Here is a 13,239-nt window from a genome sequence, read left to right on the forward strand (position 1 = left end):
ATTTAGTTTACTTGAAGTGTGCTATCACGGATGCCTTCAACCCTTAACACAACAAAACGTTTAAACCACAAAACATACATTAACTTTTGGCCTTCAATTTTTCTGTTTTAAAACAATGTGGCACAACTGCTATAGTTTCTTCAAAGCATATTGTAAATTCAGCATAGAATGGTTTAAGAAAAGAAAACATTCATTTCTGCACAGACTTACCTTGCTGTATGTTGTACATGTTTCCATCTGTGAATCAGCACGATCTATGAAAGAAAAATAGAAAAACCTTTACAGTTGATGCTTGAACAGTCTCCTATATATAATCCTTTATTTTGGGAGTTTAGTTCAGATAGCAGGAGACATAGAAGCATTAGATCAGATCACACAGAAATTTACCAGCATTTATAGCAACCAGAATTGGCAACATCATCGATTAAATGCCAGTTAAGGCGATTAAATAAAACCTGCCTATTTAAAGCAAGTTCCAAGTTCTAACGCTATATATGTTTAAAGCTGTAATCTTACATAGAAGAACGGCAGCATAAAACAAATGACATCTCTTTGCACGAAGTTAACAAGCCTAGCACAGCCACTCATTGAAAGAACATGATGTGCTGCTCATTAAGTCCAAACACTCCATTGCACTTGAAAAATAAGCTGGCTAAACCTGACAGCTTGAGACTCAGGAGCTGGCAGGCCTGAAATGAGCTAAAACGCCACTCTTTCAAAAGTAAAAATAGCAGAGAGCTTGGGAGTTGCAGTCTACACAAATAATAAAAAAGCCGCAGGTGAAGACAGCACTACATTTACACTTCCAGTCTTTAAAACCAAATTGTTTGCTCGTGGTTTCAAGCACTGTTTCATACATAGATCTGGGGACTTTTGAATATTGAAAGCACCTTCCTGAAGCAGTGGGAATGGACCTAGACATTAAACAAGTCAAACTGAGCAAATGGTCTTTGACTTGATTGAAAGATTCTCTGTATTTTCCCCCTGCTAAATAAACATGCTCTCTTTATGTTGAAAGAGTTCAGTGTCTGGGCAACTTGAACTCTGGCTGTCAGTTTATTGTCTGAAGCTGAATTACAACAGGGAGTTAATAAAGCTGCATCAGGCACCGACACCAGATGGAAGAACGTGGGGTCTTCATAAATTTTAACATTTTTTTTACTTGTCCTGAACATAAGGTAGTGACCAGAAAGGCGAGTTAAAAAAAAACAAACTACACAAACACCCAAGACCCAGACACATTCAGAAGAGATTCATGCTATTACTTGAGGTGAATAAAAATAATCAGAAATTAATGCCTTTGAAGTACTGCACAATAACCTAAGGGAAAAAAATTTGAAAAGTGAGAGCTTTGATGCTTGTTCTCTTGGCTGAAGCACAAATCAATTTTCATATAAGCTTGCTTACAGAAACATTGTTTGTTCCAGGCTATTATTCATTTTCCACGCTCACACTGCTGTGACAGCCACAGGAGGACTGTCCATTCCCCAGGAAAATGCTTTCAGTGAAAGCCAACCAGAATGAAGAAAGCACCTCTGGCCAAAATTCTAGCCAGAACCCAATATTCCCCAGATGATCAAGATACACACTTTCCTAGTACACCTATTAATTCTTACGTTAGATGTCCACCTTGATCACTATAATCTTCAATTAAACAAGGTTCCTCATGTTTTGTTGGGATTACTTACACGCACAGAGCTGGGCACACCTTAGTACCTTGCAGAATGAGCACTACAGATAATAGATATTCTTTTTCAAGTAGAGATTTGCAAGTAAACACCAGACGTACTTTGTCTATAGCATATAGAACCACCATATTCTTGTTGTTCTTTGATGAGATGCTTGTTCTCATTCCCAGCCAAACCCGTTTGTATTTTGTCTCCTGAACAAGCCTTGCAGGAGTAAGTACAACACTAAGAAGTTCAACAGTGGATTGGACAGACCAGCTCGGAGTAACGCTGCCTTACAGATTTTGAAGCTCCAGGCACAAGGTAATTGGTTTTAGCAGAGTGGCAGCATTACAGAAAATTAGTGATGTTGCAGCTAAATATTCATATGATCCAAGTAAGTAAACAAGGTAGCGTAAGTAAAATCAGAGAACTGCTAACTTGTCCTGAAGTAGCTTTTTTACTTAAATAGACACCTAACCCCCAAAATTCTCCCCCGTCTCAGTGACTTTCAACTTCTGCATCCTCTGATAATGAAGGATGCATTAGAAATGTAAACCGATCATACCTCCCCTTTGAGCGTTTTGTGGTATACGCCCGCTGAAGCCAGACAACAGATAAACTACTCACCTCGCTTAATGACTAGTGGAATCTTGAATTCACAGCGATGGTAACTAGAAAGTGCAAATCGTAAAGCTATTAGAAAACAGAAAAGCCAACATAACTGCATAGCATAAACTCAGGGCTCATAACCAGTTTAATGAAAAGTCACATGAATAATAAAACAAAAATGAGAGTCTCAAGGCTAAAGAAAAGTTCTCATTTCTATTTTCTACATCAGAAAAGGCAGCAGCCTGGAAATGTCCTAACACAATTTTCTAGAGGACACAAGAGGTCCTTCAGCACAAACTGCTCTGCTGTTACGCGGAGTGGATGGAGAAATATTCAGCTTAGAATCAGTACTACAGATTTCTCTGCCACTAACACTGTTTTAATCAGGTATCCAATCACTTCTTTAACTCACATTCCTCCTCTAAGGAGTTTACATTTAGACAGTATTAAAAATATCCTCAAAAGCATGAGATTATTTATATTTTTTTTTAATCACTAACTGAAATAATGTCAGGAAAAAACAGCAGCCTACCTACCAGTAAATGGACACTCCTGCTTAATAAGAAATTTGCCTCTAGCAAGAGAGTTTGCACATTATAGCCAAACCAAGAACTACCTTACCTCATTTACTGCTTTAAGACATACCTGACAGTATGAAGGCATTTCAAAGTAAGAAGAAAATAATTGAAAAAACCCCCATGCTAATAATGATGGCTGAAACCATTGTGAAAAAATACTTGATTTCTATAAAGGGAACCCAGCATTTCATTTTGAAATGTTCTAAAATGCTCTTCAAGAGATTAGTTCTTTACACTCACATGTTAAAGTTGTAATGACCAGGATAATTTGTATGCAGGACAAATTTCTTCACCTTGTGAGTGTTTGCATCAAAGAGAATATCCTGTCGAAGAAAACACAGGCAGACATGAAGCAATCTGGACAGAGGAAAGTGGCTTTCCCCAAGCTAACCTGAGAATAGTTACAACAGTACCTGCATACCTCTATATACAACTATCTCACTGGAACTGAATGGAACTATGAAAAGTAGTATTTGAAAATGAGATTATTTGTAAACTCAAATAAACACACATTTCCTCCAGCAGTCAATCACAACTGCAGTTTCATTTGCTAAATGCTGGCAAGTTTTCTAAGGAAGTCTTGTTTTTCTGCATATTATTTACAGTAACGTAGACCAAAGCAAAATCGCAGTAAGGAGGGACATGAAGGCTGAACTACGTCCCACAGCTCAACAAACTTTCACAGTTGGTGTCATGGCACACACCTATCTCGGTTCCGCGGGACAGGAGCGTGGATTTCAGAAACAAGAACTAGTATAATTATGTATCAGGCGTGGCAGAGGGAGAAAACCTGAGAGAATGGAGAAGCACAAAGAGCCCTCCATCCACTGGTAGAGATGGTAAGACATTACTGATTGGATTTGCAAGTGCAAGTCAGCATCGCTTTCACAGCCAGAGGCTCCCAAGGCAGCAATCAAGAGTTTTGCAGTCTCACCTCCCACAGCCTTTAGCCTTCTGAAAGAACTGCCGTGTAACTACATCCGAACTTTACAAGGATATGTTTATGGAAGCTTCCCACTCACCACTCCAAGTGTGAAATAATTGAAGAAGTAGTCATTGCACTTTGATGGGACTTGCTTATGGGGCGAGGGCGAATGGATTTTCATCTGCAAGAAACACATTTTTTCAGAGGTATTTAATAGCGCTGACAAAGATGAATGCCATTAACATCACTACATTAAACCAAATTGCCACGATCTGCCATAATAATAATCTGAAGCCCTTGTTCAAATATGTAAGATATTGTGCTTCATGACAGAACCATCACCTGCTTGCAGTGGCACAATGACATGTCAGCGTTTTGGTTTTGTTTTTTTTTTTTTTAGTTATCTGAAGTAAAAGGTTTACTTATACACTACTGGGTAAAAATATTAGGAAAGGATCAAACTATATGCTGGAGTTATTCTACATAAAATATAATTAAAAACAGGCAGTACACATTTGCTAATGCTTATTTGGATTCAAAAGTGTTCCTATTTTTATCTATTTTTAAACCACTTAACATGATGAAATTCAGTTATTTTACATAAATTGTAATTTAAAATAGGCAGTACACACTTGCTAAGGCTCATTTGGACTCAAAAGTGCTCCCATTTTTAAGCAATTGTAAAACCAGTTACCAAGACGCAATTTTATCCTTATTTTCTTTTAAATTTAAACAGATTTACATCAATTTAGCCTAAAAAAACTTCTTAAAACCGAATTATATAACAGTTCATCCTGGCCTATTACATGTCAAGTGAAGCACTCATAATTTGCGCTACCTGGCAGTTTAATTTCACTGGCCTTGCAAAATGCAGGCCCTGTGATTAAACTGAGACAGCACTGAACATCCAGTCCTGCACCTGAAAGAATTCCCTCACCTTATCTTCGGACTTGTAGAAGACTTTGTGTGGAGACCCCAAGGTGCTCAGCACATCCTGGCACGAATCACCGAAGTACACGCAACGCTCCAATACCCGCATCTTGGCATCAGCTAAAACACTCGGGACACAACCTGAGGAATGGAAATTAACTCAAAATTCATCCTTCCCAATCAGAGAGCACATCAGCAAAAGAATACAAAAAGCTTAGCATTCCTCTATCACAAACCAAACAGCTGTATTTGAACAGTGCCAAGCTAAGTTTAACCATTTATTTTGCAACAGTTTAAACATTTCTTATCAAAGTGATGTACGTGCTGACCATTGCACAGATCCCCATCTTAACCTCCAACTTCAGCAATGCTATCTTCACTTCCTTGCCATTCACGTGGACATGCTTTCCTAGCCCACTTCAATTTGATCAGCTGGTTATTAGCAGGAAGTGCCAGGAATTATTTCTAGTCCTAAAACATTCGACTTCAGCAGCTAGAGATGTATCTCCAGCTCGAGAAGTAAAGCCCATAAAATATAATTCCTCATCCATATTAATTGTGTCAGAGAACCTACATTCTTTACTCAAGATTTCCATAGCTTATTAAATAAATAGCAAGTATGTTCCTACGCAACCACTGTTAAAAATGGATCTTACTGAGTAGCCATTACATAGATGAATTGCTGACATCCGTCAGCAGATGTTAAGAAATTGAACGATCTTACAGTTTGTGACCCCATGCGTTTTCAGGAACGCAGCACCTCACACTTACGAGAATGCATGTACACGTGTGCAGCAGTGACTGCAAAATGCAGGATGTGCTCTAAATACACACTTAGCTTTTCCCACTATGCATTATTTATGTAGTAGTTATTGAATAAAATAAATCAGAAAAATACGATTGAGTCATCCTTGATGTCTCAAGCACGGGTTTCTTCACATTAATATGCTTGCAAAAAACTTGTGCTAGAACAGGCGTGTAATGTGTTCTACAACGGAGTTTCTGCAAACTTTAGCAAGACAAGAACAGCACGTGTCCAGACTGCCTCTTGGCAAGTTTTAGTCTGAACATTAGTGATATAATTTAACAATTTTTTTTATTCATTGACAACATTTCCTTTAAGCTGCATATATATATAAACACTTAACTAAACTTGACACTCTACCGTAAAAGCGTCCAATTTCTCAAAGTAGTTTATATTATTGTGATGTTAAAGCTCACTCCTTCCCTAGTACATGAGGATGTATGTTCCCTGTCCTAGGCAGGTCTCCGTTAATACTCCTCTTTACAGAGAGAAGCGAAGTAGCTTGAAAACACCTGCTTCGTTTTTCTTCGTATTTTTTAATCCTTCATCTTAAATTTTCTCCTTTTTAACTTCTGCATATTGCAAATGTATTCCCCGTGTTTCCTCAATGTACATACAGCTAGCAATCAGAACGGTCAAAAGCTGAACCTGCTAGTGAAAACTGTTGAAAAGATCTCCGTATTTTTTCTTACTAACATTGTTATGTCTCAAGTTATGGTGACTGAGCAAGACTCCTTTGCAGTCATTATTATCTTTCCCTCATTTCTAAGCAAGCATACCCTTCCCATTTCTGAAAGCACACACAAGGAGAAGGTACTCATCAGCCTCTGTCACTTTCACGGTTGCCTCCTACAGCAAATGAAAACAGAATTGAATTTAAAGTGCAGTCTAAGGCTGCAGCATTGCTGTAGTCTCCTGCAGGCATTTTTAAAAGCCTTCCAGAATTAATCACAGATATATTAACATCATACAGCTCACTGGAATCTCGAAAAATGCACACGTACATAAGGTTTCATGATTTCTCATGGATTTTTTTCAGTGATATACCTGCATCTGTTTTACTCTATATGTATGCCTGGACACAAATTCCGTTTCTGCAGACTGACTCTAAGGACGTGGAGCTACTGAGAACAGGGCTACAGTCCTCAGCGATTTCTCCAGGGACAGGGAAATGCAACAGCAGGCAGATTCACCTTGACAGGGATTTCACTGGGTTTTGTTTTCAATAGTTCAAAATAAGGTATATAGAACACTTTGAAATCACCTGTAAAGTCATCACAAATAACCTATGCTTGATTTATACATGTTTATCCCTCTTTTCCTCAGGGAAAGCAATCATGTTTTCCATGTTCTCAGTGTCACTAGTACCTGCAGTGAGTAGGCGAAGCCGTAAACCTGAGGGTCCAGTTCCATCTCTCAGAACATCAACGTTCTCAGCATACACGTTACCGAGGAAACAGCTGAGAGGCATCGAGGGAGCCCTGAAACCAATCATAAGAGTGTGCATAGGATTCCGCTTAGTCTTCAAGTTTTCCATTAACAAGCTGGTAGCAGTTCACTGGAACAGAGCACGTTCATTTTGACAAAGCTGCATTTAATTCAGACTGAAGATTAAAAATTATATTAAACACAAGGATCAGAGAGCCTGGGGAAAAGGGAAGAGGAACAAGCCAGCACTCACATGCAGGACCTTCACTATTAATGAAACAAACAGCAAGTTTTAAAGACTCCAGGAACTACTGAAACTGTATCTAGCCTTTGCATACCTCCTGTAAGGACCTGTCATCTCAGACTTCTCTCGGGGAAAAATGGAAGTCATATAGTTTTTAAAGATACCTGCTCCTTGAACAAGGTGTATCACCCCAATGCAGCAGAAAAGCACGATGCTCTCACTGCTCTTGGGAAGGTACACCTCCTTGCCTAGAACATGCCATCAGCTTGTGCAGGTACACCACAAACAACTCTGCTGCTTTACTCGAGAAGTTCTGATTTTAATTCAGTTAGTTATATTTGAGAAGAGTGTAACAGCCCCAAGTAAGAATTTTAAATGCTGCTTTGTATATTAGTTTGTATATGCTTTGTAAAATTCACTTCTTATGTGAACTTCTCCTCTGTGTGAATGACTTGAGCTAAAAGTCAGGCTTTGAGCTCTCTCACACCCACCCACACCAGAGCCCCACGCAACAATTAGCACTTCTACTAGAGCCCACCACATCACAGATGGGCACAGAAAACAACATTTTTCTGAAGTGCACTTATTTCTAATTGGGAGACAACATCTGCATAAACAAGGTTCTCTCCCTTCTGAGCAGTAATCCAATGATGCGTTAATCTCCTCCTGGCATCAAAACACAACTGCCTCTGCAAAAACTACCACCTTAACAGTCTGGGTATTTATAAGCTGAAAGGAAGAATTTACAGAAGTCCTTACAATTTTTCCTTGAGTAAGGAACCTCAGGGACAAGGTTTTTAGAAAGAGCAAAACATCAGATGTTGTACAATAGATTACTCCTTAAAAGACGACAGAATACAATACCATGAAAACACTAACCATATTAAAAGATAACTATTCCATTAGTATTTAGCCATGAAGATTAGTTTCCTCAGAATAGCAAGTTCAATCAGGTAACTGCAAATATATTGAATATATGGTAGGTTATGCATATGGCTTAAGTCTTCTAGCTATAAAAAATAATTAAAAATGTATTTTTAGGCTTAAGACCCTTGGTAGGGCCAAGCTGTCAGCCAGCACCCACAGGTCCTTTTCTGCCAGGCAGTTTTCCAGCCGCTCTTCCCTGAGCCTGTAGCATTGCATGCAGGGCCCAGCACTGAATCTTGTTGAAACTCATACAATTGGCCTTGGCCGATGGGTCCAGCCTGCCCAGACCCCTCTGCAGAGCCTGCTGGCCCTCCAGCAGGTCAATATTCCCCCCGACTTGGTGTTGTCTGCAGACTTACTGAGGGTGCACTCAATCCTCCCATCCAGATCTTCAATAAAGATAGCCCAACTGCTTCTCTTACCAGATTTACTATATTTCCCCCTTTACTTACTTAATTCATTTTCAGGTCAATTGAAGCCTACCACAGCTGAGCCAAGCTGTTTTTATAGCAACAGAAATCAAATCAATATTTGATTATAATGTCCGAGGACACCACCTATGGAAATTTGAAAGAGGCTGGTATCTAAAAGGCACTCCGTACACTATCAAGTTCACAAAAGACCCAAACTGTACTAGAAAAAAGTGTGTATTTTGCATTCACAAAACCCTAAATAAATGAGGAAGAAAAAGTATATGCTAAATGATCAAAACAGCACAACAAGCTGTACATACTTGGTATCCTGCAGACTGTTCCCGTTGTAGATGTACATACGTTTCACAGTCGCACCATGCGGAATTTGCAAAGAGGCTAGACCGTGGGCAAAGTTAGGCTGCGGATATACAAAATCATTCTTGTTACATGACACAGTAGACACTTCAGGTCAGTTATAGATTACGTTAGAAATACAGTATATGCTTACCAATTCAGGTAAGTCTCTAACCAAAAAAACCAAAGAGGGTAAAACCCAACAATTAAAAGCCCTTCTAGATGGTGCTTCTTTACATTACACCACCCCGGGATCCGCAGGCTGGGGTGAAATGCTCACTGCGTTTGTCCACCAAAAGATGGCACTAGCCAAACAATTAGCCATGGTGTACTGAGGATTCAAGTTTCTTGATCACTGGCAGCTAACAAGATATTTGTACTACTAACATAAACATATTTGTACTGTAATGCTGTATCTTTAAGGCAGAACCTTCTTTCTTGCCTCCCACTGCATTCATTTCAGCCTTTAAACATTTCTGCTGGTTTGTAAAACGCCTTTATCTGATTTTCTGCTCTCCTTATCGCCACAGTCTTACACATACTGCTTTTGATACAGACTTTGAGTGTTCTCATAAAATAAGAAAGCATTTTAAGGAAGTCAGAGCCATTCTTCTAGTACAGTAAGAGCCTATTTCTTTCAACTCTGAAGATGACAGGACCTTCTCCAAGACTTCAACATACTTTACTAGCCCTGGACAGAAAAGAAACTAAGTTTGTCACAAGCATTCAACAAAACCAAGATGTGCAATATGCCAACTATTACCCTGGTGTACTTTAGCAGGACATCACATAAAAGGTAAACAGAAAAAGTTGTACTTAGGCAGAAAGAAATTAACCCAAAGCAATGATTTCAGCTACTGTAAGTATGTAGACAGGAACCTTCACTACTTAGCAAATCTAGAGATGTCCTGATTTCAATCCTCTTTCTGAATTTACCCAGAACACGAACACCTCAAAACACAGCTTTCTAAAGTAGTCAGCTTTTGAACATACTTCCACCTTGCAACACCCAAAGTTTTCCTCAGTTTTTTCACTTCCATGTGCAAAGACTACACTGTTTTGCTAGGTAGTTCCGCATTCCAGCATGAATCCTCTCTGAACTTGAAAGATTTTGCCATCTTCCAGTTTCATTTCACTCCTCAGTCTTTCCTAATGTTCCTCCCTAAAAGGATCTACAATAGTCATGCTCCCTGTGGACTGTTTTATACTACTCTGTTCTCTAAACTATCCTGTTTCAACTCGTTTATAATCCTGAGGAGAATTTTGCCTTTCACTCTGCACAAACAACATTTTACAAACCCTGTTTGAACAACTGGATGAAAGGCTTTGAGAAGGTAAAATTTTCTCCGCTGTTCCAGCAGCTACAAAGAACTATCATCCACGAACCATGCTATGTCCCTCTCAAAGCATATTCGCACCAAGCATTCTGTAAGTATCCCCAATTATTTTCTTAGTTAACTGAACCACGCACCAAAACAAGACACAGATGCAATGGCTAAAACTGATCCTAGCAGCTTTATTTTTACATCTTCTAGTTTTTAGGCAGTCCTGCAAGGACTGAGGATTTGGACTCCATGATCCTTTAGTGGTCCCTTCTAACCTGAGCTATTTTATGATTCTGTTATCTTTTCAAGTCTTTGGTATAACAATTGTCTTCCTTAGCAACTTAGCCATGTTATTCACAAATGTCCTAGGAACTCTTGCATGAAACCCAACTACTCTTTGTTGGGACATTACTTCTGTCTGGCTTATTTGGTTTCTATTTACCTTCCAATATTTCTGAGACCCAACTGACTTTCACTACTGCTAAACAGTAACTTCCCCCAGCTACCCCGTTCTCGTAGCACATCAAGACACAACTACTGAAGTACCAGGCTGTGACATAGAACATGTGTCATCACATTGGTTGTTTTCTCCCCACTTTGTTTTGGCTCTTTATATGCTCCTTCTTATTTTAATTCCATACAGCATGCATTCTTTTTAACTGAGAAGCCTAGATAGTACAACCAAGAGCATTTCCATTCTCACACAAAACAAGTTACACATAAGTTTTCATTAATGTAGGTGGAAATCACAGAAGACCTGATCTTGTTTCCACTACAGAGAGGGATTTCCAAAGATTTCAGAGAATGCAGTAATGTTTAGTTACTCAGTAACTCATCTGAACATTTGGTGAATATGCTAACAGGTATTACAAATAAAGCTCGCTCATTTGGCTTTCTAAAAGCACTCAAACTGAAGGACACTTAAGATGAAAATGTATTTCACGAACTCTATCCTAGTTTAGTTGCATAATTGTTTTGATGAGATTCAAAAATATCTGATAAAAGAACAGCCCTCCAGTAGATTGCTTAATATTTACGTATTTGCACAGACAGCACTCATTTTTAGAAGACTCCTTTCAACAACAAAATCGCTAGTCCCAGTTCACAATGCAAGCAACACTTCTAAGCATATGCCTTCTGCTAAAGGGAAGAAAATTTTAAATTTTTGAATGAATACGAATAAAATACAAATAAGCACAACTGGGGAGTTAAATTCCTTTTAAATTACTATTTTCTTTTGCTTGCAGGCAAGACACTCTGTAGGTGATACTTCGCAAATACCAGTGGCAAAAAGACTGTCCATTAACTAAGAATGATTGCTGACCTCGTACTTCGGAGTTTCAGTCCAGGAGTCTAACTGAAAAGAAAACGACAGTCCTCTGAAATTGAGGTGAAAGAGTTGCTCAGCTGAATTATACACTAAAAGGGAAAAGAAAGTAAAAACAGGGTTACCAAAATAAATGAAAAATTTTCCAGTTCACGTCTAACAGCACTTTCATCACCTCAATGAATTAACTACGTCTCAAGATGTAGGAGGAACACAATTACACAGGACAGTAATAGTTTTGCTTTTTATTTGTTGCAGTAGAAACACAGCAATAAGAGAAACCTTAGATTCATTACAGCTGCCTATGCAAGCCTGTAGGCGCTAACCTATCCCCAATGATACAATTATACAGGATGACACAATCAGTTACACCTTAACATCCCTCAAGCAGTTTAAACAGCCACTATTAGTACACTTCTGTTCAGCGTTATGTGAATGTACAATATTAACCAGAAAATCCTTCAGACTGATGTGCCCAGAACGCTGATAAATTCCGTATTTCACCCCACCGGGAAGCACGTTCCAGTGGGAGCTGACAGGTACCTCCCTGCCACCTCCACCTGCCCAGAGGAGCTCCCACTCACATGCACCAGTTCAGCTACTCGTGATCCTGACTGGTACAGCACAAGGAGGAAATACTTCAGACACGCAGGTTCTAGGCCACTTAAGAGTGGTAATTAAAAATAGCATCACCAGAAACACTAGTCGATCAGTCTGCTTTTACAAAGAGCAGTAATAAATTAGAACACGCACAGGCTTCTAGCTGTCATCACATCACGAGATGTCCCAATTTATTGCAATAAATTGCACATCATCAACTATAAACAGCAACAGAAGTCTATCCCAGTACTTACTCTAACAAAACATACTGCTTTGAGAGACTGTGGAAAGCTTAAAAACAAGCCCAGGAGACTGGGAGCTTGGGAACAGTTTTGGGATTGATGCTATCAAACTTCAACCTGTGCCCAGTAGCTGCTGGGGGTAACACAGTGTTCTTGTAACACACAGAGGCTGGTTCATTTGCAAAACAGTTTGAAAACAGAGGCAAAAAACCATAAAGAAACACTCCGACAAAAGAAGCTGCTTTCTTCTACTTTACCAAAGGAAATTGATTCAATATTCCCTTTTTTCCCCTTACAATTTTATATTTAAGATGACAGAGCATAGAGAGAAAATATAAATATTCACCCCACCCCAAGTGCCTTTCAGATGTTCAACTTGAGACAAGTCACAAGGTATCTGGACAATGCCAGACCACCCATGACAGAAAAATAGTAGTTGAGCAATAAAGCATTAAGCTCTCAAAAGTTATTATTTGCCTTTTCTGCAGAATGTGCTGGTTAAGAGCCTTTTCCCTGCCTGTCACTCAAAGGAAAACGTGCAGGGAGAGGGAAATGTTTTGATCGGCAGGAAAATTACACAAATCTCTCATGTGATGAATTATGATGCATCTTTTCCAAAGCCCACAGCCAGCTGGAGCAGTGTTTTTCCCCTAGTCACGCCAAGTGTGATATCTGATTATACACATCGCATCAGTTCCCATCCCCTGCAATGTTTATGGATGCTTAGGCTTAAAGGGCAAGGAATGGTTTTATCCTTACGAAGTTCTCTCATGCTTCCCTCAAGACCATAAGTCACAACCACATGCCTGAACAAGGTAAGCCTTTTTTAAAAATTATTCTTCTTTTTGTTTACTATACAGGT

General features: G+C 39.1%; 1 protein-coding gene across 4 annotated transcripts in view; it reads right to left on the reverse strand.

Moving 5' to 3' along the window:
• Window positions 1–13,239, reverse strand: part of PHAF1 (phagosome assembly factor 1) — a 37,687-nt gene that overhangs the window by 6,694 nt on the left and 17,754 nt on the right. For all 4 annotated transcript variants that reach the window (XR_008749783.1, XR_008749784.1, XM_055818577.1 and 1 more), the window contains exons 7-14: window positions 11,533–11,627; window positions 8,850–8,947; window positions 6,886–6,998; window positions 4,720–4,853; window positions 3,880–3,963; window positions 3,098–3,180; window positions 2,298–2,341; window positions 211–254 (exon numbers count right to left, since the gene is read on the reverse strand). Coding sequence is in view for 2 of the 4 variants with exons in the window: in XM_055818577.1 (XP_055674552.1) it covers window positions 211–254; window positions 2,298–2,341; window positions 3,098–3,180; window positions 3,880–3,963; window positions 4,720–4,853; window positions 6,886–6,998; window positions 8,850–8,947; window positions 11,533–11,627 (695 nt within the window). In the remaining 2 variants the exon portion in view is untranslated. The remainder of the gene's footprint in view (window positions 1–210; window positions 255–2,297; window positions 2,342–3,097; window positions 3,181–3,879; window positions 3,964–4,719; window positions 4,854–6,885; window positions 6,999–8,849; window positions 8,948–11,532; window positions 11,628–13,239) is intronic.

The sequence above is a fragment of the Falco peregrinus genome, chromosome 14 (genome assembly GCF_023634155.1).
Source record: "Falco peregrinus isolate bFalPer1 chromosome 14, bFalPer1.pri, whole genome shotgun sequence".
Classification (NCBI taxonomy): Eukaryota; Metazoa; Chordata; class Aves; order Falconiformes; family Falconidae; genus Falco; species Falco peregrinus.